This window comes from Schistocerca piceifrons, chromosome 8 (genome assembly GCF_021461385.2).
Source record: "Schistocerca piceifrons isolate TAMUIC-IGC-003096 chromosome 8, iqSchPice1.1, whole genome shotgun sequence".
Classification (NCBI taxonomy): Eukaryota; Metazoa; Arthropoda; class Insecta; order Orthoptera; family Acrididae; genus Schistocerca; species Schistocerca piceifrons.
In genome coordinates, this window is record NC_060145.1 from 407,255,384 (window position 1) to 407,280,840 (window position 25,457).

At 38.7% G+C, this 25,457-nt stretch overlaps 1 protein-coding gene across 4 annotated transcripts in view; it reads right to left on the reverse strand.

The window, feature by feature from the left end:
* Nucleotides 1–5,273: 5,273 nt before the first annotated feature.
* The window catches only part of LOC124712559 (putative uncharacterized protein DDB_G0282133), a 173,341-nt gene continuing 153,157 nt past the window's right edge, over nt 5,274–25,457 (reverse strand). For 3 of the 4 annotated variants that reach the window (XM_047242870.1, XM_047242871.1, XM_047242869.1), the window contains one exon: nt 5,274–5,883. In XM_047242870.1, the coding sequence (XP_047098826.1) occupies nt 5,374–5,883 (510 nt within the window). In that variant the 3' untranslated portion in view covers nt 5,274–5,373. Of the gene's footprint in view, nt 5,884–17,181; nt 17,365–25,457 lie in introns of all 4 variants that reach the window. The other variant, XM_047242872.1, reaches the window with a different exon arrangement.

A 25,457-nucleotide genomic window follows, 5' to 3' on the forward strand; every position in this document is an offset into this window, starting at 1 on the left:
ACGCGAGCAACGGGCAAAACTTTTATGAGATAGATACATTATCACTGCATGTAAATGCTGTTCCGTCCTGCTGGACAGCATTGTTAATGGATGATTTTAATAAAACATCAACAGTTTTTTCAAATGAAACAAAGCAAACGCACCTGGTAGTGTTTGTCTGAGCCTTTATGAATGTACTGCCGACGACTTGGACAGAAGCTCAAATTATCAACTACCTGGTAGGACACACAGAAGGCGACGCCCTTCTGTGGGCTACAGAGATGTTGGAACTCTGTGAGACATATAATCAATTTGAGAATGCATTTTTAGATAAATACTGATCAACAGCTATCCAGGAGAGATTAAGACGAGAGGTATTTAACCAAGTATCATATCATCCAAAATTCGGGGAGGGGGGGCTAAGAAACTATTTCGAAACAGATCTAAACAGGACCCGCTACTGGAATAATCTGATATCTCATATCGATGTATTGAAAATCTTAAAGAAGAAGTTGCCTTAAAATGTAAGGGAAAAATTAGTAACCATTCCCGAATATGATCTCGAGTATTTTCTCTCACTGCTCGACTCAATACATCTAATTCATGAGGATGGGCAAGCCATGCCTAGTTATAGTAATGGTAATGAACACAACCTAAATGGGGAGAGCAACCATGGTAACGGCAATGACTTTGGAAACTATAATGGTCATGTGTGTATGAATGAATGGCATCCTTATGCACCGCCGTACCACAGCTGAAATGAGTACAACTGGTTTACCTGTTAGCCACAGGGTGGCCAAAGGTATGAAAATAAATATCAACCCCGTCTGTACAGCAATGGACGAGACAGGAGAAATTCGAGAGAAAGCTTTGATACTAGGCGACAAGGAAATGCATAATACCAGAATCGGAATATGGAACACAGGGATCCGAGAGAGAACCGGCAGCCAGTACAGTCAGACTGAAACAACCGGGACATAAACTGGTGAGCACACGAACATGCGGTGAACATAGTAGAAGTGACAGCAGAAAATGAAACAATACCTTTACTGCCCCCAAGAAATAACAATAATCAAGCATGACTAGAAGAAGAAGGTAATGAACTGTCAGTGTGCCACAGTAATAATATTAGCAATATAAACACTAGCATGAAGAGAAATGAAGAAGAGGAAGTAGACACTGAAACAAACTTACACATACAGAATATCCGTAATCTGCTTTTGAGGTATGATAGATAAGGAAGCAGAAATGAAAGCAGATTTGTTTACTGAAGACAAAGACACAACACACAAGGTAAGTGAAATTATTCAAGCAACAATAAAGGTAAAGGTGGGAAGCTTAGATGTACCAGTTGTTTTGGATACTGGCACGTCAACAAGCCTGATGTCAACCGGCATGTTTAAAGAGATAGCATGGGAAGTAAATGTAGTCACACTACCTGTAGGGAACTGTAAGATCATAACGGAGATGGGAAGTAAATCTAAAGTTATAAAATTGCAGGCCAGCATACCCCTCAGCATATGTGGTGTAATTTTGCAGTGTACTTTCTTGTTGGTAGACACACTTCTAGTGAACTGTTTATTATTATTATTTTACTGTATACTTGGTATGAAGGCATTCACAAGGTGCAACACATGGGAGATAAGCTAAGTAAATATGAAAACCAACCAATACATGCACAATGTAATTCCATGAACTTAAACAAAAAACTGAGGTAAGTACTGTATGTTTAAAAAGCGATAAGGAGAAACAATTGAAATTTCACTGCTGGATAATACTTGGAAGTAGAGAGAGTGTGAAAGATTTTAGATTCAACTGGAGGTATTAATTAGTTAATCCATGTTTGTGGTGACATATCATACATGGAGTGAAACTAGGAAGAGAATGAAAGTGTATTAGAGTAATATGAGTTTATTTATATTTGTGGGAAGAAATAAATAGGGTGGTGATGCTAGTGTCAAAACCACACAGGTAATACCTGCGTATATATAAATAGATATTTATGTGGAAGATTTTTAATGAATAATTATATGGGTATACAGTGATGAATATGAAGATGAATATAACAGGGGTACCTAGGAAAGGACCACGAAGATGATGTAAGAAAGAATACATTATATAGTTTTAAGTCTCAGTATGAATGATTATATGAGCATCGAGGGCGAAGTATGATGATGCATGTATGGTAAATAATTGTGAAAATGAACATCTTGAAGAAGGAGTGAAGAGTAAAGAAGAGACAGTGAAGTCAGTAGTACAAGGGTACACAGTACATTTAACGTACATCACAGCACAGTAATTTGCTACACATACATCAGAATGTAAAACAACTTAGTATGAAAAATATTTCCTTACCGACTAACTGTTACAGCTTCAGCAACTATAAGGTGAATATAAATGAAAATATGATATACAATTCATACGAGGCATGAACACAAAATGCAGTGAAACAATATTTTCTACACTGAGTTCTTGACACACGCAGAAGTGAAAGCAGTACTTTAACATAAGCACCTTTTTCTTCATCGGGAAAGAATTGTAAGTGGAATTACATGACAAAAATACAGTAAAATTACCAGTCACATGTTACGAAGGTAAACATGTATATTTCGTTGCATCAATAAGGCAGATATACGGCTTGAAATATGTGTACATGAATGTGAAATATTACGACGATTAACAAGCAGTGATGAAGTTAGGATTGTCAAGGTATAAAACATTCCCCATACTCGCTCACAAACGAGCACGTGTCAATATTGTACATAGTATGAAGATTTATCAAATGCCAAGGATAGAATAAGTACACTAACAACACACTACAAGTAGCAATCCTAGAAGTAGCTTGATCTCTGAAGCAAACCCTAGCAAATCCTCTTTTTTCGATGTAGTGAATAGTGCTGGAACGTATTTTCTATGTGTAGTTGTGAAGGTAATAATGCGCAGAAGGTCGCTCCTGCAAGACAAAAAAAGAAAATGCAAATATTCAGAATAAATACGAGATTCCTTCTGATTTACATACATAACTGTGTAAGATGGAATGAAGTGATACAAAAATAGTAAGGCCTGATAACAGTGAAAATAATGGCTGAGCTTTGATAAGAGTAGACACTACAGTCTAGTGAAGTGAATACAGCGGTGAGATGCATGTGCGACGGAGAAATCAGAGGAAACCCATATAACCACTAAATGATGTGTGAAGACCGCCGAACTGCAATGCACAACAAAACATAATGCCGAGTCCTGCAGTGCGGCCCCTACCTTCAATTTCGCTGGCAGAAAACTTTGCCCAGGTGCGAGATGAGGTATTGGTGTTGAGCTTTGGAGCTGAATCTGTCGTAACCCGTCCCCGGACTGGACGGCATATACAACACCGACTTCATAAGCCTGGAGCGACATTACAGTGGATGTGCAGGCAGTGCTGGTGCTCATGTGGCACTCACGTCATTGTGATGGGCGCGGTAAACAATGAGCAGCTTGAGGCCATATGTACAGCGAACAATGAGACAGCATGTGCCGAAAGGATACATTCTCAGAATTGCCAATGAACCAAAAGCAAGTGAGAAAAACAATTTTTAAACCAGCTTGAAAGGGCCATTTAAGAAATTTAAAATTTTTCCCCTGTTCACACCACACAGCTTAACGAATGTAAGGATAAATAATAAACTAAGACGGAAGCACAACATGGACATTCAATTACGTAATATAAATATATGTGAATGTATTTATGTGTACTAATTTGTAGATATACTTGTAGTAGCATAAGGGTATTAAAACTCCATTGAGGTGCACTAAATGACCAAATTATGAGACCCAACATAAATATGGCTACTGTATATTGTCTCCCTAAATAAAGAGACTTATTTCCGACAGTATACAGTGTGGAGAGGGTGGAAGGGTGGAGGGGGGGGGGGGGTACGACAGTATACAGTAAGGGGGCATTTGTGACGTACCTTTTGCATTTCTTGCTTTTATGTTTTCGTTTAATAAAGGCAAAGAGAAAAGGTGAAGTGGTGGCCCAGCGTAGAGCCTGCGCCTACCATCATGTATTTTTGATTTTCAAATGTTAAAAAACATAAGATAATTTTCCTGTTTCTTGGCAAGGGGAAGGACTCACACTCTGTTAATGAACGAAGGTGGACACATGATATTTTAGAGCATAATTGGCAGTAGCAATTTTGGTTATGAGAATAAGTGAAAAGCCTGTACTTTTGATGTGTGTAGAATTAATCATACATTCATATTTCATTAGTGAGAAATTGCGTTGTTATTCCAAGTAGTACTGTAATAGAGAAGAATTGAAGAAGCCCACTTGTGTACTTCAGTTATCACGAAGATCTGATTACCGTATCATGGACACAGTCAAGATTTTGTAGGTGGATACAGCGATCGGACGTAGTATTATTAATTGGTAAGCATTAATCTATAGTAAGAGAAAGATTATTTCGTCCGTGCAGAACTAATATGAACTCATTTACAGGCATAGCCCAGCTTATTGTGCTTGTCTGGGCGCCAAAAAATTGATCTCATTAATTCTATATATCTGAACTTTTTTTATTATATATATTTTTATTATATTATACTGTTTACTACCTCAACCTGCCACCATTGGCGAATGGTCTGAAGACAGTCTTAAAAATAGACTGAAACCAGTCACTATATTAATAAACATTTATATCAGATCAAGATTGTTTTAATTTTTTTTAAAAAGTATTTAACTTAGATTTAGCAAGACGTGTTTCTGAAAAAGAGCAACTTGTTACTTTTATATAAATCTCAAGTGTTAGGAACCCTTTCCTGAAGGTATCTGTGCTTAGCCTTGTACAGAGATATAATGTGAACAATGAACAGTTCAGACAAGAAAGGAATAGAAGCTTCTGAAATTTGGTGCTACAGAAGAATGCTAAAAAGCAGATAAAATAACTTTAGGAGATACTGAATAAACTGGGTGAAAAGTTTAGTGCACAACTTTATTAAAAGAAGGTATCAGTTCATATGACACACCCTGAGGCATCAAGGGATCGCCAATTTGGTAATGGTGTGAAGTGTGGGGCAGCTTCAAATGGATGTAGGTTGCAGTAGTTACACATTGATGACAGTAATCCTGGTTACTTTTGATGTTTATGGTTGGTGCTATGAACACTCCTCTTTCTGGATGGGAGGAGAAGTGTTCATAGCAACAGCTGTCAGTCTGACACCTATTCATTTCTGTAAAACATCTTGTTGTAAAAGTTAATGGGATGCAGAAATGTCATAGGTTGAAATTATTGACACTTTAAATACCATAAAATTACAAATATACACCAATTACATTTATTTATGAAAATATTCTTACATTTTTATTTTACATTCACTTGTTTAATATCATTACAAAGAACTATAATATATGAAAGAGCATTATGTTTCACTGCTTGGCCTTGTGTTGGGTACTCTTGAAACTGTTGCAGGATAACATAACCACAACTCTTTTTCATACTTTGTATCGAGTCCTGTCTTTATTACAGTAATGACTTTTTCAAATAGAAGTGGATCATCCTCGTCATCAAAAGCTTCTACAGCAACATATTCGTATCTGTCCTTGTCAATCAACTTACAGACTTGCCGCATACAGTCTCCAAGTGCTCTAAACGAAAGTGGACTGCTTTTGCTCTCTCTAACAATTAAAAGGAAAATGTAATAATTTGGTTTTTGTATAGCAATAAATTTGCCAAGCTTTCTGTCCATTTGCTGATACTGCGACATTATTCTGAATTTTCTGTCCAATAATTCTAATGTTGAGTTGACCGAGCGATCTGCTGCACAAAGGCACAAAATAGCAGTACCTACATCAATGTCAGCTACTGGCATCTGTGCGCTCTTCAACCAAACATTACTGGTGTGCTTAGGTTTTGATGATTCTGCCGTATCCTAGAATAAAGAAACAAATCATGCAAGTGAATAAATAGTGAAATGTACTACAGGCATTAGTTTCTTGATGGTAACAGTGGTTGAACTTTGTGGCTGCGAACAGAATCAGTTGAAGAAATACAGACGCCAGCAACTTTTAGTAAAGTTTTTAGACAACAACAACATAGCTCAGGCTTTCACTCATCTTCAATTCAAGTCACATAATACATTTGTATCTTCCACAGGTGGGAAATGAAGCCACAAATTACAGAACAGAAGGTAACCACAGGTTCAAAACACATTCAATAACAATCTTATAGTGACAAAAATATATTACACCAGTAAAAAATGGGTCTTGGCTTAAATAGACATAAACAAAAATTGGCTGGTGGCTGTATTTCTTCAAGTAAAGCATTGCTGGCAGTTGCCATAGTACTACCAATAAATGAACGAAGCTATTCCAAAATCTCATACGAGATTGAGGTGGTAATGCTATTCGGAGTATGCTATCTACCCTGTTAGTTAACACGAAATTTGAAAGATACCTTGAACACAAAAATTCTGAACTTTTAGAACCAACACTGCCTCTCTGACCTGATGAAGTACACAAAATGCAAAAACAGTTCACTGGTAGATAATCTTTTTATAGAATAAGATAAATGTAATCAAATAAAAACTTTTCCTGTTAAGATTGGTCTTTTGGATCACAATGCACAGCTACATCTACATCTACATCCATACTCCGCAAGCCACCTGATGGTGTGTGACAGAGGGTACCTTGAGTACCTCCATCGGTTCTCCCTTCTATTTCAGTCTCGTATTGTTCGTGGAAAGAAGGATTGTCGGTATGCTTCTGTGTGGGCTCTAATCTCTCTGATTTTATCCTCATGGTCTCTTCGTGAGATATATGTAGGAGGGAGGAATATACTGCTTGACTCTTCAGTGAAGGTATGTTCTCGAAACTTTAGCAAAAGCCCATACCAAGCTACTGAGCATCTCTCCTGCAGAGTCTTCCACTGGAGTTTACCTATCATCTCCGTAATGCTTTCGCGATTACTAAATTATTCTGTAACGAAGCGCGCTGCTCTCCGTTGGATCTTCTCTATCTCTTCTATCAACCCTATCTGGTACAGATCCCACACTGCTGAGTATTATTCAAGCAGTGGGCGAACAAGCGTACTGTAACCTACTTCCTTTGTTTTCGGATTGCATTTCCTTAGGATTCTTCCAATGAATCTCAGTCTGGCATCTGCTTTACCAACGATCAACTTTATATGATCATTCCATTTTAAATCACTCCTAATGTGTACTCCCAGATAATTTATGGAATTAACTGCTTCCAGTTGCTGACCTGCTATTTCGTAGCTAAATGATAAGGGATCTATCTTTCTATGTATTCGCAGCACATTACACTTGTCAACATTGAGATTCAATTGCCATTCCCTGCACCATGCGTCAATTCGCTGCAGATCCTCCTGCATTTCAGTACAATTTTCCATTGTTACAACCTCTCGATACACCACAGCATCATCTGCAAAAAGCCTCAGTGAACTTCCGATGTCATCCACAAGGTCATTTATGTATATTGTGAATAGCAACGGTCCTATGACACTCCCCTGCGGCACACCTGAAATCACTCTTACTTCAGAGGACTTCTCTCCATTGATAATGACATGCTCTGTTCTGTTATCTAGGAACTCTTCAGTCCAATCACACAATTGGTCTGATAGTCCATATGCTCTTACTTTGTTTATTAAATGACTGTGGGGAACTGTATCGAACACCTTGTCGAAGTCAAGAAACACAGCATCTACCTGGGAACCTGTGTCTATGGCCCTCTGAGTCTCGTGGACGAATAGTGCGAGCTGGGTTTCACACGACTTGTCTGTTTTGAAACCCATGCTGATTCCTACAGAGTAGATTTCTAGTCTCCAGAAAAGTCATTATACTCGAACATAATACGTGTTCCAAAATTCTACAACTGATCGATGTTAGAGATATAGGTCTATAATTCTGCACATATGTTCGACGTCCCTTCTTGAAAATGGGGATGATCTGTGCTCTTTTCCAATCCTTTGGAATGCAACACTCTTCTAGAGACCTACAGAACACCGCTGCAAGAAGGGGTGCAAGTTCCTTCACATACTCTGTGTAAAATTGAACTGGTATCCCATCAGATCCAGCAGCCTTAACTCTTTTGAGCGATTTTAATTGTTTCTCTATCCCTCTGTCGTCTATTTCGATATATACCATTTTGTCATCTGTGTGACAGTCTAGAGAAGAAACTACAGTGCAGTCTTCCTCTGTGAAACAGAGCTAGTTACAGTGAATGACACAGCTCCATATAGTAATGCAAAACAGCCTCCAAAATAGTGTGTTCAATTGACAATTTAACAACTGCAAGTTTTAGTGACAACTTGCAACAGTTAGGCAGGGATGAAGAGTGCAGGGAACCAATGATAATTTAAAACTTAACATATATCTTGATAGCTTTGTGAGTATATCTGGGAAACATAATTGTAAAAAACCATCCAAAAATCTGTGGCTTACTAGAGGAATAAAAATACCTTGTAAGCAGAAAAGGGCAATTTATCTTATAGCTAGAAGGGGTAATGATCCAGAAACAGTCGAACTTTATAAACACTATTGCACGGTATTAAGAAAAGTTATTAAAAAGTCCAGAAGTGTGTACATTATGTATGAGATTAACACCTCTGATAATAAAATTAAAACAATTTGGAATATTGTTAAAAGGGAAACAGGGCAAGCAGCACAGGAAGACTGAATTTTTATCAAACTCACTGAAAAGTTTGTTAACAAAATGTCAGAAGTAGAAAATAGGCTCCAGCTGTTCATTATATGGAAGATGCAATACCTAAGCAATTTGATAAAACTGAAATTCAACCCACCCTTCCTAGAAGGGGTAATGATCCAGAAACAGTCGAACTTTATAAACACTATTGCACGGTATTAAGAAAAGTTATTAAAAAGTCCAGAAGTGTATACATTATGTATGAGATTAACACCTCTGATAATAAAATTAAAACAATTTGGAATATTGTTAAAAGGGAAACAGGGCAAGCAGCACAGGAAGACTGAATTTTTATCAAACTCACTGAAAAGTTTGTTAACAAAATGTCAGAAGTAGAAAATAGGCTCCAGCTGTTCATTATATGGAAGATGCAATACCTAAGCAATTTGATAAAACTGAAATTCAACCCACCCTTCCTACTGAAATTAGGAAAATAATAAAATCACTCAAAAGTAAAAGCTCACATGGAATTGATGGCATTTCAAACACAGTACTAAGACTTGTATCCAAAAGGTAAGAATGATTCTCACCCACATATGTAGTACTCACAAAAAGAGGATATTTTTTCCAGCCAGACAGATATATGCTATTGTTAAACCATTGCATAAAAAGGGGGATAGGTGTCATGCTAACAACTATCACATAATCTCACTTCTGACAACTTTATCCGAAAAGTTTGAGTTCAGCTACTTATGCTATTAGGGTTATTGTGCATTTTGGTGATAAATGTATTAGTAAATTAGCCTACTGTGCCTATTTTCATCCACTGCTTTCATATGACATCATATTTAGAGGTAAAAATAAAGTACTAACGAAATGTCAATTCGGTTTTCAGAAAGGCTTTTCAACAGAAAACACTATACATGCTTTCACTGATCAAATATTAAATGGTCTGAATAGCAGAACATCTCTCAAAAGCTTTTGACTGTGTGAATCTTGAATTTTTTCTAGATAAGCTTATGTATGTGGTATGAGGGGAACAGTGCACAAATGGTTTAATGATTAATTCATACTTAACTAGAAGAGAAGGCTGAAATTAACAGTACAGACAGTCTGCAAAAATCAACAGACTACTCTTACTGGGGAAGTATCAAGAACAGTGTCCCACAGGGTCAAGTCTTGGCTCCCTTATTGTTCCTAATATATATCAATGATTGCCATTCTAAATTCACGAAGATGGAAAGCTAGTTCTTTTTGCTGAAGATGAGGACATTGTAAATAATGTATTTCAGAAAATTATTAAGTGGTTCTCTACAAATGCACTCTCACTAAATTTTGAGAAAACATTGCATATACAGTTCTGTACAATAAATGGCATAACCACTGATAAATATAGCCTTTGAACAGAAGTCTATTGCTAAGGCAGAATATTCAAAATTTCTTGGTGTGTGTACTGACAAGAAATTGCTTTGGAAGAAACACACTGATGATCTGCTGAAATGGTTAGTTTCAACTTATGCTATATATGCTTATTTTCATTCACTGCTTTCATATGGCATCATATTTTAGGTAATTTCATCATTAAGAGAAAAAGTAGTTATTGCATAAAAGTGTGTAATCAGAATAATGGTTGGGCTCCCCAAAGATCACCTTGCACACATTTACTTAAGGAACTAGGGATATTTACAATACCTTCACAATACACATATTAACCAATGAAATTCGTTATCAATAGCCCATTGCAATTAAAAAATAACAGCAAAGTGCATAGCCACAACACCAGAAGAAAGGATGATCATCACTATTCTGGGTTAAATCTGATTTTGGCACAGAAAGGGGCACATTACGCTATCATGAATCTTTGCCAAACAGCAGTAAAAGTCTGACAGATACCCAAATAGCATTTAAAAATAAACAAATAAATTAAAAGAACTTCTGAATGACAACTACTTCTACTCAATAGTTGAATGTTTAGATATGAAGTACAGAACAAAAAGAAAGAAAGAAAGAAAGAAAAGTGTGTCATACTCATGATCATTGGAGCAAGTATTAATGAAATGTAATGAAAAATTAATACAGGCTTCTACTTTGATAGCTTTTATGAATTTATTTTTAAAATTGTTGGCTTATTGCTTCCTTCATTCCTCTTGATCAAGGTTATGAGCAGATTAAGACATCCAAAAGAAAAGAACACCCACACATAAAATCACAGTTTTAGGGTTTCTAAGAATAGAAAAAAAGCAAACATTGAAGAATCCTTGATTAAATGAAATGATTAAATCAGAATCAAAACAGGGGAGAAATGTGACAAAGTATAGGAGAATATTGCCATGAGTAACTACTCCATATAATCCATATTACAAAAAACGTCCAATATTGCAAACTCCACTCAAAGACTAGGTTTGGGCTGACACCCATTTTCAAATCACTGTAACACAGCCAAAAATGATATTTCCGAAAATGTAAAAAGCAAGTTAAAAATTTGCAAACAAACAGTTACAGTGCATACAGATCACATTTTTGACATGGTGTTTATATTTTCAGGAATACTATTTTTGATTATGTTATGATGATTTGAAAATGAATCTCGGCCCAAAACTAGTCACTGAGTGAAAATAAATAAATAAATAGAAATAAAGTGAATTTTTCAACTTCAGACTGGTTTTTTGTTGTATTGGTTAACAGAAGTTACTGATTCATAGCTATTGCAGCATGATGGAAGTTTGTAATCCACACTTGTATTTAATCAAGAACAGTATTTTGTTTAACGATAATTATTCATCCTTCCAGAATGAGATTTTCACTCTGCAGCGGAGCATGCACTGATATGAAGCTATCCGAGCATGACTCACGACCTGTCCTCACAGCTTCAGTTCTGCCAGTACCTCATCTCCTACCTTCCAAACTTCACAGAAGCTCTTCTGAGAACCTGATATGAAACTTCCTGGCAGATTAAAACTCTGTGCCGGACCGAGACTCAAACTCGGGACCTTTGCCTTTCACAGGCAAGTGCTCTACCACAGAAGAGCTTCTGTGAAGCTTGGAAATAGGAGATGAGGTACTGGCAGAATTGAAGCTGTGAGGACGGGTAGTGAGTCTTGCATGGATAGCTCAGATGGTAGAGCACTTGCCCACGAAAGGCAAAGGTCCTGAGCTCGAGTCTCAGCCCGGCACACAATTTTAGTCTGCCAGGAAGTTCCACTATTCATCCTGGTCTGAGACAGATTAGATTGTGAATTCTGTTCAAATGCTCTAACTTATACTTGTTTACAGGTCATGTCTGTAGCAGACATATTATTATTGGCTTGCCTCTCATTCTGACACTATCCTTGAATATTCTCATTCTCTTCAACTGTGTACTCAGTACTACCAGATTTAGGCACCCAAGGAATGTACCACCACTAGTGGTTTTATCTCCTATTGTCTCTGAATATATGGAATGTAAAATGATGTTTATCCTTGTACGGCTCACAGTATGATCCAGCAATATGTGTGCCAGGTGACAAAAGGCAGTACAGTGCTATACTGTGGTGGCCTTATACACAGCATAAATGAAAACTGAGCAGTCAATATTATTCTCATTTGTGGACAAAGCTTTCAAATCTATGAGGGGTAGTGGAAGTTTTAATTGTAACTTCCAAAATTATATAATTAATGTTTTATTTGTTGGGAGGTACATGTCAGTAGTATTGGCGAACATTGAAATCTCCTTACTACAGTACTGCAGCACACTGCTAGACACAGACACATGGAAAAAGTACTCTTACGTCTCAGTATGGTATCAAGTAGTTTCATTTACTTACAGCCATTACTTTACAGCAGGTATCGTATGAAATGATCCTGCTCATTGTTTGTTACATTTTTATTACTGACCTAAAATTTTGGCCACGACAATTTCAGCACTTTCCATAACTTAATGCAAAAGTTGGAAAAATTGAAGATAGTCATTTGATTGCAGTATGCTGCTTACTTGACACAAGAAACAAAAATGTAAATTTTTAAAATTCAAGAGGTTGTGTGAGCTAAACACCTGCAATAAAGCATTTATTATGAAATTCTTACTGATACTGGTGGCACCAGCTGCAGCGAACCAGATAGTAATTCTCTCGAAATGGTGTATGACTTTTGGAGTCATTATAAGACATTAGTACATAGCAAACAAAAGAAAAGGAATGAAGCAGTCACTTCTTTCATATATGCTCTGAATGATCAAAAAGATGGAACTGGCCTTTATTTGGCAATACTTGTTTCATCACTTGGACTTGGACCAATCCCCATAGAGTAATGGCACGACATGTTCTATAAGCTAGTCAATGAATAGCTGACAACTGTGGTGACATCAGTGCCACTTATGAATTTACTTTCAAAGGCACGCAACACATTGTCAAAGTAACATACAAGATTATAAGTGAAATGACTGCATAAAATACAGATTCTGACTGACTACGGAGGAAAACTGGGGAGTTTATGTAAGTTCTAATTTATTTGCCGTTGGGTGCTATTCAGCTGTTTCTCAGATAATCTGTTCTGATATTTCATATTTATTATCCTATTCAAAACTACTGAAAATCAACTTTTTCTCTCTATTAAAGATAGATTTTTAGAACTGAGATGGAGAGATTAGAGCCAGTAGAGAGTATAGATATTTTCCTTACAATGCAACTCACAAGCAATACACTGATACTTTTCATCTAATACTGTAGCTAGATGACCCAAAACAAAACACTGAAGTTTACTAATAAAGTGGAGTATTGAACAGTACTTCATTTCTGACAGCAATGGAAATGTTGGGACCTGTGCCTGTGGATAAACAAGTGAGATACACAGAGTAAAATTATTTGGGATCCAGCTGGATAAAAAGTTAAAACTGATCCAACACAAAGTTTTACTAATCAAGCTCAGTTAAGCGTGTTTTGCTCTTACATTGTCCAGTCTCATTAATGTGACCACATGTCAAAAGTCCTTTTGATTGTGCAGACCACTGTGAGACATGCAGTAAGAGAGTCAGTGGTATTCTGGAAGGTACTGGCAGGGATGTGCAGCCATCGATATTCCAGTGCCATGGCCAGCTGCATTAGTTTTCAAGGTTGATAATCCATGGCGTGAACAGGCCAATCGAAGTGCTCCCACAGATTCTCGAACGGGCTTCAATTAGGGGAGTTCGGTGGCCAGAGGAGTACAGTAAACTCATCCACCTGCTCTTTGAACTATGTACATACATTGCGAGCTGTGTGACACATTGCTTTGCCCGGCTGCTAGATGCCATTGTGATGAGGAAAAACAAAGTACATAAAAGGGTGGATGATGTCGCCAAAGACATTTGAATATTTCTGTTGCTCCATTGTGCCTTCCAGAATGACAAGATCACCCAGGGAATGGCACAAAAACATTCCCCAAACCATAATGATGTTGCAGGGTATTTGTATTCAGATATTTTGTGCCATACATGCCAATGGTCCTTGGTCTGATGGAACATAAAACATGATTAATTTCAAAAATCCACCTGTTGCCACTCTGTGGGCATCTAGTTGTGGTGCTGGCTTGCAAATTTCAGCCTTCATTGCTGATATACAGCAGTCGACATGAGTGCGTGAATCAGGTAGATACACAGCAACCTTCGCTGAACGGTGACTGAGGAGACACTGTAGGTGGCCCCTTGGTTCATCTGGGTGGTTAGTTGCTCACTGCTGCATGGCTATTTGTCTGTACACATCTCTAGAGTCATTGTTCACCCCTGTCATCTGTGGTCCATGGTGCACCACAGCTGCCTCTCTGGGATAGAGCCATTTTGCCATTCACAGTATACTTTAACCGAGACACCATATTTATGAAAACTTGCCAGATATGTGCATACGCTGATGACATTGTTATAGCAGGAAGAAACATCAATACACTCCTAGAAACATACCGGACAATGTAAACAGAAGCCTTAAAAATTGGCCTCATAGTAAATGAAACAAAACAAAATATATGGTAATGTCACAATCTGAGGCCAGAAGAACCCCTAAAAACCTAAACATCAATGGGAAATGCTTCAATGGAGTGTCTTCTTTTAACTACTTGGGAGCCCTAATAAACAAATGACAACAGTATTGGAAAGGCTATAAGGGAAAGAATACAAGCAGGAAACAGAACTTACTTTGCAAACATGCAGCTTTTCAAAAATAGCCTTGTTACAGGAAAAACTAAACTGCTAATATATAATTCCTTAGTCCGTCCAGTTATCACATACGGCTCAGAGGTATGGACGTTGACAGAACACGATAAAAAGCACTAAGAAGCATTGAGCGGAAAATACTACGCAAAATCTATGGGCCAATAAGGGAGGAAGAAGGCTGGAGAATACGCTACAATGCCGAATTACAAGAGTTAATACAAGGCAGGGACATAGTAAAATTTGTGAAATCGCAGCGAATATGATGCCTTGGACACTTGGAGAGAATGGCAGAGGATAGAATTAAAAAAAAAAAAATGATGAATGGTATGATCCATTCAGTTAGGCGAAAAAGGAGACCTAGAAGAAGATGGATCTACGAGGTAATAATGGATATCACCAATATGGGAGTTCGGGGGTGGAAAAGAGCAGCAAATAACCGAGAAGTGTGGAGGAAGATTGTTGAAGAAGCCAAGGCTCACCAAGGGCTGTAGTGCTACTGAAGAAGAAGTATACTTTAACCACAGTGTCACACAGTTTACCAACTTGGCTATTTTGGAAATGCTTCCACCCCTGGGCCAAAAACTAATGAGCATGCCCTTTGGATGTCAGATACATCATTTATCCACATTACGACTATGACTGCACTGCTTCTGTGTTCCCCTGACACGTTTAATATCCCCTCAATTACTAAAGCTGCCACCTGCATCTGTGAGTGGTTACTGCTTGTTGATGTCAAAACATACATGGTGGTCAAATTAATGTGACTGGACAGTGCAGAAGCATCTCTTACTGTGCTGATATAAAGAGAACAGCGTTGGGTTATTTTGTATAATTTCACTTTTTATACCTTATGGAATTATCTTCTGGGGCAATGCATCTATAGTAAATAAAATGTTTATTCAGCAGAATGTGAACTGGAATTCTTATTCTCTCTTTCCAACACATTTACTCGCCCACGTGACAGTTGGTGGTGTTTGTTGTATAGCTGCATGTAAAATAGTAATGTACTGTAAACAGGGCTTTTCTTTTAGAGATAAGGGAAACTATTTTCTTTGAAAGTTACCAATGTAGTCAAAGTAAACATTAAACCACCAACTAGTTACAAATAGCAGCTATTTAATATAACTGAGGAAGCAGCTGGTTTTTATTTTATTTTATTTATTTATTTATTTTTTTATAAAAGTGGCTTTGCTTCAAGTTTACTTGATTAAATTCGTATGGTGTTAGAAAAAATAACACTAAAATGTATAACGCAGCACTGCTGTTATATCTAGGATGGGTGACAGGCACCAAGTAAAATCCACAAACCTCATTTCTGGCAATGCTACACTTCAAATGCGAGTTCAAAATACCTGCACTAATTTGAAACATTGCCAAGTATCGTTATCTACGCAAAAGGAAAAATAACTACTGATTCCCAACGCCAACCGAAGTCTGTCAATGGTTCAAATGGCTCTGAGCACTATGGGACTTAACAGCTGTGGTCATCAGTCCCCTAGAACTTAGAACTACTTAAACCTAACTAACCTAAGGACATCACACACATCCATGCCCGAGGCAGGATTCGAACCTGCGACCGTAGCAGTCTCGCGGTTCCGGACTGAGCGCCTAGAACCGCGAGACCACCGCGGCCGGCGAAGTCTGTCGAAACTGAAATTGTTATGAAGAAGGAAATTGATATTATGATTTTGTAGAGTTATCTGAGACTGCAGACGTGTGTGCAAGTTGCATTTCCGTGAGTGTGTGTGTGCGTGTTTGTGTGTGTGTCTACTGCTGACAAAGGCCTTACTGGCTGAAATCTATAATTGTGTGAATCTTTTTGTAGTGCCTATCGCGACTCAGCATATCTGCTATATGGTGAGTAGCAATTTTCGTTCTCTGATATATAGAAAATAGGTGTTTCAAGTACATTTAAGTCTACAAAATGGTGATAAAAATCTCATAAGTCACAGAACATGGTTCATTGTAAGCCACAGATAATTTCTGAGTGAAAACATTACACTTTTGCGCAAACATGTAATGAAAACTCCTGCCTGGAGTATTGTCCTATGTACTAAAAATGAAGCATTTTAATATATTTGTTTCTTGAGTTAATAATGTATATTCACATTTAGGCATCCTTCCAGCTAAACTATACAACAGAATGGTATTTCACACTATTACACATCGGACATCCATGAGTCTCTCACTAACTTTCTTAAAAAAAAAAACTATGTTGTATGTCTGCGACATCAAATCCCGAATACCTTTACACTCTACACAACTAACTGATATTCACTTGCTTGGACCACGCAACGAGTTTTACAATGCCCAATCTCAAGTAAGGCCAGCCTCCTTTAAAATAGTTTAATTTCTTATTAAATAATTGATCAATGAGAATAAAATCACAAAAAAATTCTTTCAAGTTTACCATTCAATAGTAAAGAGGCTAATTTCTATGTTTCTTGTTTCCTTTTTTATTGTACTTTTCTGGTTTCTTTTCAGATTTCCTGTTATTTCCTTTTTGGTTTTTAAATTTCTTGTTATTTGGACACTGACGTTTCTCACGGCTGCCTGATTTACTGCGATCTTTAGGCTTATACTTTCCATGACCCTGTAAGGAATAGCAACATTCATACTGACTGTAGCAATGCGATGTTTCAATCACTAATATATTTTTCAAATTCAGTTTACTGAATGTTTTGATCAGTAATTAGTGCATTATATTTTATTATTTAAGAAAAAAATCTATGCCAGTCTAGAAGAAGAAAAACAGAAAAATTGTTATGCACAAATATGGAACAATGAGTGGGAATACTGATCACAACAAAAATCCAGATGACAGTATTGTTACCAGGAACATTGTCGTTTTGATAAAATGGTTCTCAAGCACACAATTTTTATGGTGGCAGGAGGCATTGAGCAGTCAACAGCCACATGAAAAAGATTCCAATCATTGCTAGTATTGTGTGTGTGTGTGTGTGTGTGTGTGTGAGAGAGAGAGAGAGAGAGAGAGAGAGAGAGAGAGAGAGAGATTGTCCCAGTGTTGCAGCTCAACTCTGCTGTGGGGTGTGGCAGGTGGAGTAAGTGACAGAAAAAGGAAGAGGGCAGATGAAGAAAGTGGTGGAGTGAGGGAGAGCTGGTTGCAAGGAAGGAAAGGAAGAACAGGAACATGATAGATGGGAAACTTGTGAGTTTGTCCTTGCTCAGGAAGATAAAGTTGCATCTAAGACACAAAGTTGAGGAATGGGTTGGAAGAGGTGAAAACACAGCAGAGGAAGGACTACAGAGAAGAGTGTGGGTGCAGGTTAATGGTGTAAAGTGGGAGGCACGGAGACAGATGTGGAGGGGGGGTACGCAATGGAGCTAGTGAAGATAAGTGCCCAGGGGATTGCAGGATCAGGATGTGTGTTTAGAATGTGTTGCCACAGGTTGTGAAGCAGAAATTGAAGACGAACATTTTGTGCTCAGTACCATGTTCTGCTACTACACTGTCAACTTTCCCCTTTGTTAGTTTGGCTGTGGCCAACCACTGGGATGGAAGGCATGTTAGTGGTAATGCTACAAAAAGATGCTGTTGATTAGCTACAACAGATTTTACATATGACATTACTGCGTTCACAGGTGGCTCTCCCATTGATAAGGATAGAGTATGAAACTGATAAGATTGGAATAGGATGCACTGTGTAGGTGCATAGGACAGATCATGCCAGGGTCTTTGGCATGGATGTGATCCATTTCGAAAGGATATTCCTCATTTCAGGGAATAATGAAAGACAGGCCATACAAGCACAGTGGAGGACATGACTCACTTGTTCCAGTCTGGGATGATACTGTGTACAGAGAACAGTGCTCATTTGCAACTGGTCTGTGGGTGACTGGGGAGTTAGGAGCATGTGTGGACATACATATGAGATCTGTTTATGCACTAGAACTGGAGGGTAACGCATTTCTGTGAAGGACCTATGGGCAATGCATCTATGGTGATCAGCAATCCCTTTCCCATTATGCCAAACATCTTAACAAGGCTTTTACGGACATGCACTATCCAAAAAGTATCCTTTGAGCCCACAATACTCCCTGAACATACAACCAAATTCATCAGACCCTAGACCTCTCACATCACTCCAATACTCTACATCCACACTAGTTTCTTCAGAATCTTCCTTGTAGCTATCTCCTCCTCCCGTCCTCCCAAATAATTAATAAAATGAAAAAGATAATTCTCAATCCACTCCTGTCATTATATGCATAATACAATTTCCTTCCTCTGTGTATCAGGGCAGCCTCACCAGCCCTCATCTACACCTCCCTTCCTTTCTTTACTCCGCTTCCTTTGTTCTTCTCACTCACTCCACTGAACATATATCCTCATCCCAGACTGACACTGTAACCACGTGCGTCTGTTTTTGTTACAGCCTTGAGAAAGGACTTCATCCAATATGTGAGCAATCATTTTAATTTAGTTTGCTGGCCTGTCAACTGCCCAACTATACTGAAGTGGTTACCTCCAATCCTTCCATTACCTCTATTTTATTTATGACTTAATACTGACATATGATGACCCTGGGGGCATGGAACTGTTCAAAGGCATCACGGATTTTAAATAAGGTTTCAGTTGTGGTTTCACTACCCTTAAAAACCTGTGTTAACCTAACATGGAAAGAAGACTCCATACAACAACGAACCTTCCTCAATTGCCTAAGCAGTTGACCCTCTATGATGTAAAATGTCTGCAATTCTGTCAACAATGTCCAGCAAAGTGACAGACATATTCCTATATCATTTCATCAAAAGGTGGCAATTGAAATTTTTTTAAAAAATATATGGCTTTCATAAATATGAGATTTTGTTCTATTCTTCACTTCACCTGTGGTCATGGTGACATTCCAGGAAGAGCACTTAACTCTAAGCTTGGAAGCCCGGGATCAACCCTGGGTAGATATGGGGATTTTTCCTCATTCAAGTCCATCCATATGGTGCTAGGCCTACTCAACCTGATATCAAATGAGTACTGGAAATCTTTTCCAATGGGAAAGGATGGCAGGGGTGAAGGGCCCACTACCCTCCACCTTCTCGTGTCACAGGGAAGTAAGACTGCACTGTACATCCAGTCGCCAATAACCCAGTCATGGGCTTACGCCTCAAACTTACCTATCTCAATTAACCAGACTTTTATTTCTTTCCAAATGTGGGGTTATTTCTACTTCACCCTGCACTTTCGTGGTTTAATCCAATATTCACTGATTCATCTTTGTATTCTTTGACAGTGTACTTACAAAATATTTGGAGTTTGAGACAAATACACATATTTATAAAGATGCCAGGCTTTTTCACTCTCTGTTATTGGGGATATCAATTTTTTCTTTTAAATTTTCAGTTTTAGAGTCAAAAGTTTGGAAGGTTATCTACATTCAGCTTGACAAATACTCCATCCTTAGTTTATCTCAACTGAAATTAGTAACCACTTCCATTAATAAATTCCTTTTTGTGAGGAATAAGACAATTATGTTGTGCTGAGTCCTATCTAGTTATAAGTCGTCTTTGTTTCAGCTCACTCTGATCCAGCATTGCTAATCTGAACACTCATGCAACAAATTCAGTTAAGTATATGAACTTCATTAAACAAGATTTTGGCAATATTATATTCTTTACTAGCAAGCCTGGCAATGCTTTGCAATTACTAAGTATGTATCGGAAATGGACAAAGAAACTAATCCCCTCCTCCTCCCTCTTCTCTCAGTTAATCCCATCCTCCTTCCTGTCTCTCTGTCCATCACCTCCTATCCTTTCTCTCTATCCATCTCCTCTTTCCCCCTTTCTATGTCCCCCCCTCCCCTGACCAAGACCCTTGTAAGTACAAATGAAACCTCGAATGCAAATTGAAGTTGCTTAAAATGAATGGGTAAACTGGTTGTGGTCTTTGGCAACCTCTCCACCTGATTCACTGGGTGACAATAGGGGTTTCAATGACATTATCTTCACAACTTTCCAGTATTCTGCTAAAACCAACTGTAAGGGAAAAAACAGAACATCACACTGTTCTGATTAATGAAATGAAAACTATTTGTTTATAATTACATATAACGAAAACAAATATGTATGAGAGAAACTATTTACCTAATGGTTTAAATGCCCTGGTACGTTTAAATGCCCTGGTACTGTAGTTAAAAATGACAGCAGTAAAGAAAATGAAACCACACATTTTCGCAGCACAGCATTTTATTTCTTCCAGCTGATTTTAACTGAAAACCTGCACACTGTTACTGCCTGATTGTTTATCACAATACCACGTAAAAAGTTGAAGTAAATCAATTGATCAAGAACTCCGGGAGATTTATGAATTTGAACAAATAAACATTTACAATTTTATTTACATGGAAGGTGTCCTGAAGAGTGCTACATGCATCACAATGTTATGCTTCTTTTATATGTGTAAAATTAGCATTATAAATACATTCACAATAATTTTACACTAGCATTCATATAGTTCATACAAGTACTGTAGTGTTTTCTACATTTCTGAAACAACAGCCACCAACAATTTCACTCGCAAATCTTTTCCAGTATCCATAGTAACGGACAGTAGAATAGGATCTCTTTAGTTTCTAAATTTATGTGTACTATCTTTGAAGTGAGTGAGTGAGAGTAAGTGTGTGTGTGTGTGTGTGTGTGTGTGTGTGTGTGACAGAGAGAGAGAGAGAGAGAGAGAGAGAGAGAGAGAGAGAGAGAGAGAGGGGGGGGGGGGGGGGGAGGGAGGGAAGATTGAGAGAGAGCACTCCATACTGTCACTTAATCCTTGTAAACCATTTGCCTTAATCTTACTAATGTAACAATAGCCATTTTTAATTTTGGTGATGAATTTTTGTTGCTATAAGTGCTTTACAGATCAAACTCACTAGTCATCAGTTCATAAATTTTCAAATATAGCCAGTTCATTATGATGAGGTACTAAAATTTACCTAGTCTTATCAGTGATCATGAAGCTGTTAAATTAATGCAAAGAGATAGCACATAAAACAATATTAAGAAGTCTAAATAAACACAGAAAAAACCCTGCCACAGTGGCCCCATTCCACAAATCCAACGGGATCTCCAGTCCCTCCTCAAATCCTTAGGCTCGGCCCATAACCTCTCCCCTGAAACTCTCTCTCTCCTCACACCTACCATCTACATGCTTTCTAAAATCCAACAAACCAACCTCCCAGGAGAAAAGCACTGCTCTTGCGGACCATGACCTTTAGCCTATTACCCGTAACCTGCCCTCCTGCACCATCCAGTCACATTACTTTGACCATCTGTCAAAAACCTCAATAACCAACTTTGCATCACAGACCACTGTGAAACATGAAGGAAGAGAATTAATGAGGCTCTGGGCATTACTGAAAGGGGGGATGTGTAGCCATGCCAACTCCATCTGTCGTGGTCAGTAGCACTTGAGGATCCATGGTGCGAATAGCCTGATCGAGGTGGTTCTACAGATTCTCGACTGGGTTTATATCCAGGGAGTTGGGTAACCAGAAAATTATCGTACTCATCCTGGCGCTCTCTGAAGCAAAGCACGTACACTGCAAACTGTGTGGCACATCGTGTTGTCCTGATTGTAGATGCCGCCATTGTGTTGAGGACAAACTACATATAGGGGTCAACATGGCCCCAAAGATAGATGCATACTTGTGTTGATTGATTGTGCCTTCCAGAATGACAAGATTACCTAGGGAATGCCACAGAAACACTCCCCAGAACATAATGCTCCCTCCTGCAGCCTGGACCTTCCAATGATTGTCGCGGGATATTTGCTTTCAAACATTTCCCGCTGTACACACCAAACACTTCATGTTGCACATCAACACCCGTTATGAGTACATGAACCAGGCACCTGATGCGGAGACCCATTGGCAGCAACGTTTGCTGAAAGATCATTGAGGTGACACTGTTGGTAGGCCTTTGGTTCATACAAGTTGCCAGTTGCTCAACTGCTGCATGTTTATTTACCGATGCACTTTTCTGCAGCCATCGTTAACCTGTCATCTATGGTCCATGGCGCACCAAAGTTGCTGCAGCACTGGTTTCAGATAGTGCCATTTTGCCAAACATGGTGGCATGTAAGCAGTTGACAATCTTAGCCATTTTGAAAATGCTCCCATCCTTTGCCCAAAAGCCAATGATCATGCCATTTTGGACATCAGATAAATCACTCCATTTCCAAACTATGACTGTAATTCACATTCACCCCAACACAATGCATAACCTCCGCTGATAGTGCAGCCATCTGCGACTGACTACTGCATGCTCTAGTTGAACATAGGCTATGGTCACACTAATGTGACTGGACTGTGTGTATAAAAGACACCAACCATTTCCTCCACCAACTCTTGACAATTCTTTTACCATACGGCACTGTGCTTATCACTCTTGATAGCACCTCCCTTTACACTTACATCACCAATGCCCATGGTGTTGCTACTACTGAATCCCATTTGCTTCACCTCGTCACCATCAACCCAACAAGTCACATTCCTCGAAGTTGACTTCCACCATCAGGAAGGCTACATCAGAACCTACCAACCACCAGCAATACCTTCACTTTGACGACTACCACCCACTCCATATATCACAGTTACCCACCATTGTCACATCTGAAGAAATGAGCAGTCCCTCCTCAAATATACCAAGGGTGTCACTGAAGCCTTCACATATCATAATTATACTAACAGACTTGTCTAAAAACAAGATCTCCCGTGCCTTGTCTCGCCAGTCCCCTACCATTTTCCTACTTATTCACTGTCTGGGCACAAAGAAGCACACTTCTCATGGCTCAGTACTGCCCAGGACTGGAGCAACTGAATCACATTCTCTGCCACAGTTTCGACTACCTCTCACTGTGCCCTGAAATAAGGAATATCCTACCCCTATCTTTCCCACCCCTTGCACAGTGGTATTCTGTCACCATTGAACATACATATCCTCCTCATTCATCCCAACTCAACTCCTGCTCCCAACCCCTTGCCTCATAGCTCATAACCCTGCAATAGATCTACATTCAAGGCCAGCCTCACCACCATCACTTACCGCAGTCTGGGCACAGGGATCTCCTATCCCATCAAAGCCAGAGCTACCCGTGAAAGCAGACGTGTCATCTACAAACTAAGATGCAACCACTGTGCTGTTTTCAAACCTGGGCATAACAACTAACAAGCTGGCTGTCCACACCAACAAAACAGTGGCCCAGAGACAGCTGAACCACCCAGTTGCTGAACATGTTGCCCAACACAATGTACTTCACTTCAATGTCTGCTTCACTGCCTGCGCTATCTGGATCCCTTCTACCAACACCAGTTTTTCTGAATTGCAATGTCATGAACACTCCCTGCAACTTAACCTATGTTCCCATAACCCCCTGGCCTCAACCTTTGTTAGATCTTGTCCTCAACTTACCTACTCTCCCTACTCCAAAGCAGCTTCTATTCCAAACATGTACCAACTAGTCAGTTCCCATTCTCTACCCCCCTCCACAACTACATGCAGCATCCTCACACTGACCATGCCCTTGCATGCTCTCAGATGCAGTACTACACCCATCCCATGTCATTCCTCCTCCTTACCCCCAACACCCACACTGGGTTGCTGCTCCCATCAGGCACAGTTACAACTCAGTCCCAATTACACTGACCAGGGACAGTGGTTGTACAAGTTTTTTCTACTTTAGAAAAAGGCCTTTTGACCAAAATCTTAAATATATAGCAGTCTTTTCATTGTGCCTCTCTGTGACTTAAGTGTTCCCTCTACACCGTGAGCAGCAATCTATCCTTTTCAAAATACTGTAATCACGAGTTGATTATTTGCCTGTTTTAGGGACCACAATACTAATCCCTTGCTACAACATGGATGGATCAGTTAATTTACCACTGAAAAATATGGCAACTGGCTCACCATTCACATTTGTTGTTTAATAATAATAAACTACCACCACCAGTTATTTAAAGAATTGAACTTCCACATATAAATGATTTCCAATATCTGATTACATTGATGTTAAGCACATACGTGAGAAAAAGTTTAGAAAAGGTTTGAAATTAAATTAAAAGTTTCTTGAAAGTCATGAAGTGTTCTCATTATCAAACACTGGGGGAGAATAGTCTAAACAAAATCTAGTTTTTCACACATCTCAGCGTATATAACATTTCTTTGCTACTAACTCTTATTTAATACATATTTTTTAACAGTATCCACATATACCACTGAATGTGCATGCAAAATTATATCATTGTACAACACACAGCTCAAAAATGTCTGCTTGTGTCTGTGTATGTGCGGATGGATGTGTGTGTGTGTGTGCGAGTGTATACCTGTCCCTTTTTCCCCCTAAGGTAAGTCTTTCCGCTCCCTGGATTGGAATGACTCCTTACCCTCTCCCTTGAAACCCACATCCTTTCGTCTTTCCCTCTCCTTCCCTCTTTCCTGACGAAGCAGCCGTTGGTTTGTGAAAGCTAGAATTTTGTGTGTATGTTTGTGTGTCTAATGACCTGCCAGCGCTTTTGTTTGGTAAGTCTCATCATCTTTGTTTTTAGATATATTTTTCCCACGTGGAATGTTTCCCTCTATTATATTCATTATTTTTTGTGCTACTCTAAGGCTTTGAAATGGATAGTGTAAGTAATTATGCTTCCAGTATTGTACACTCCTGGAAATTGAAATAAGAACACC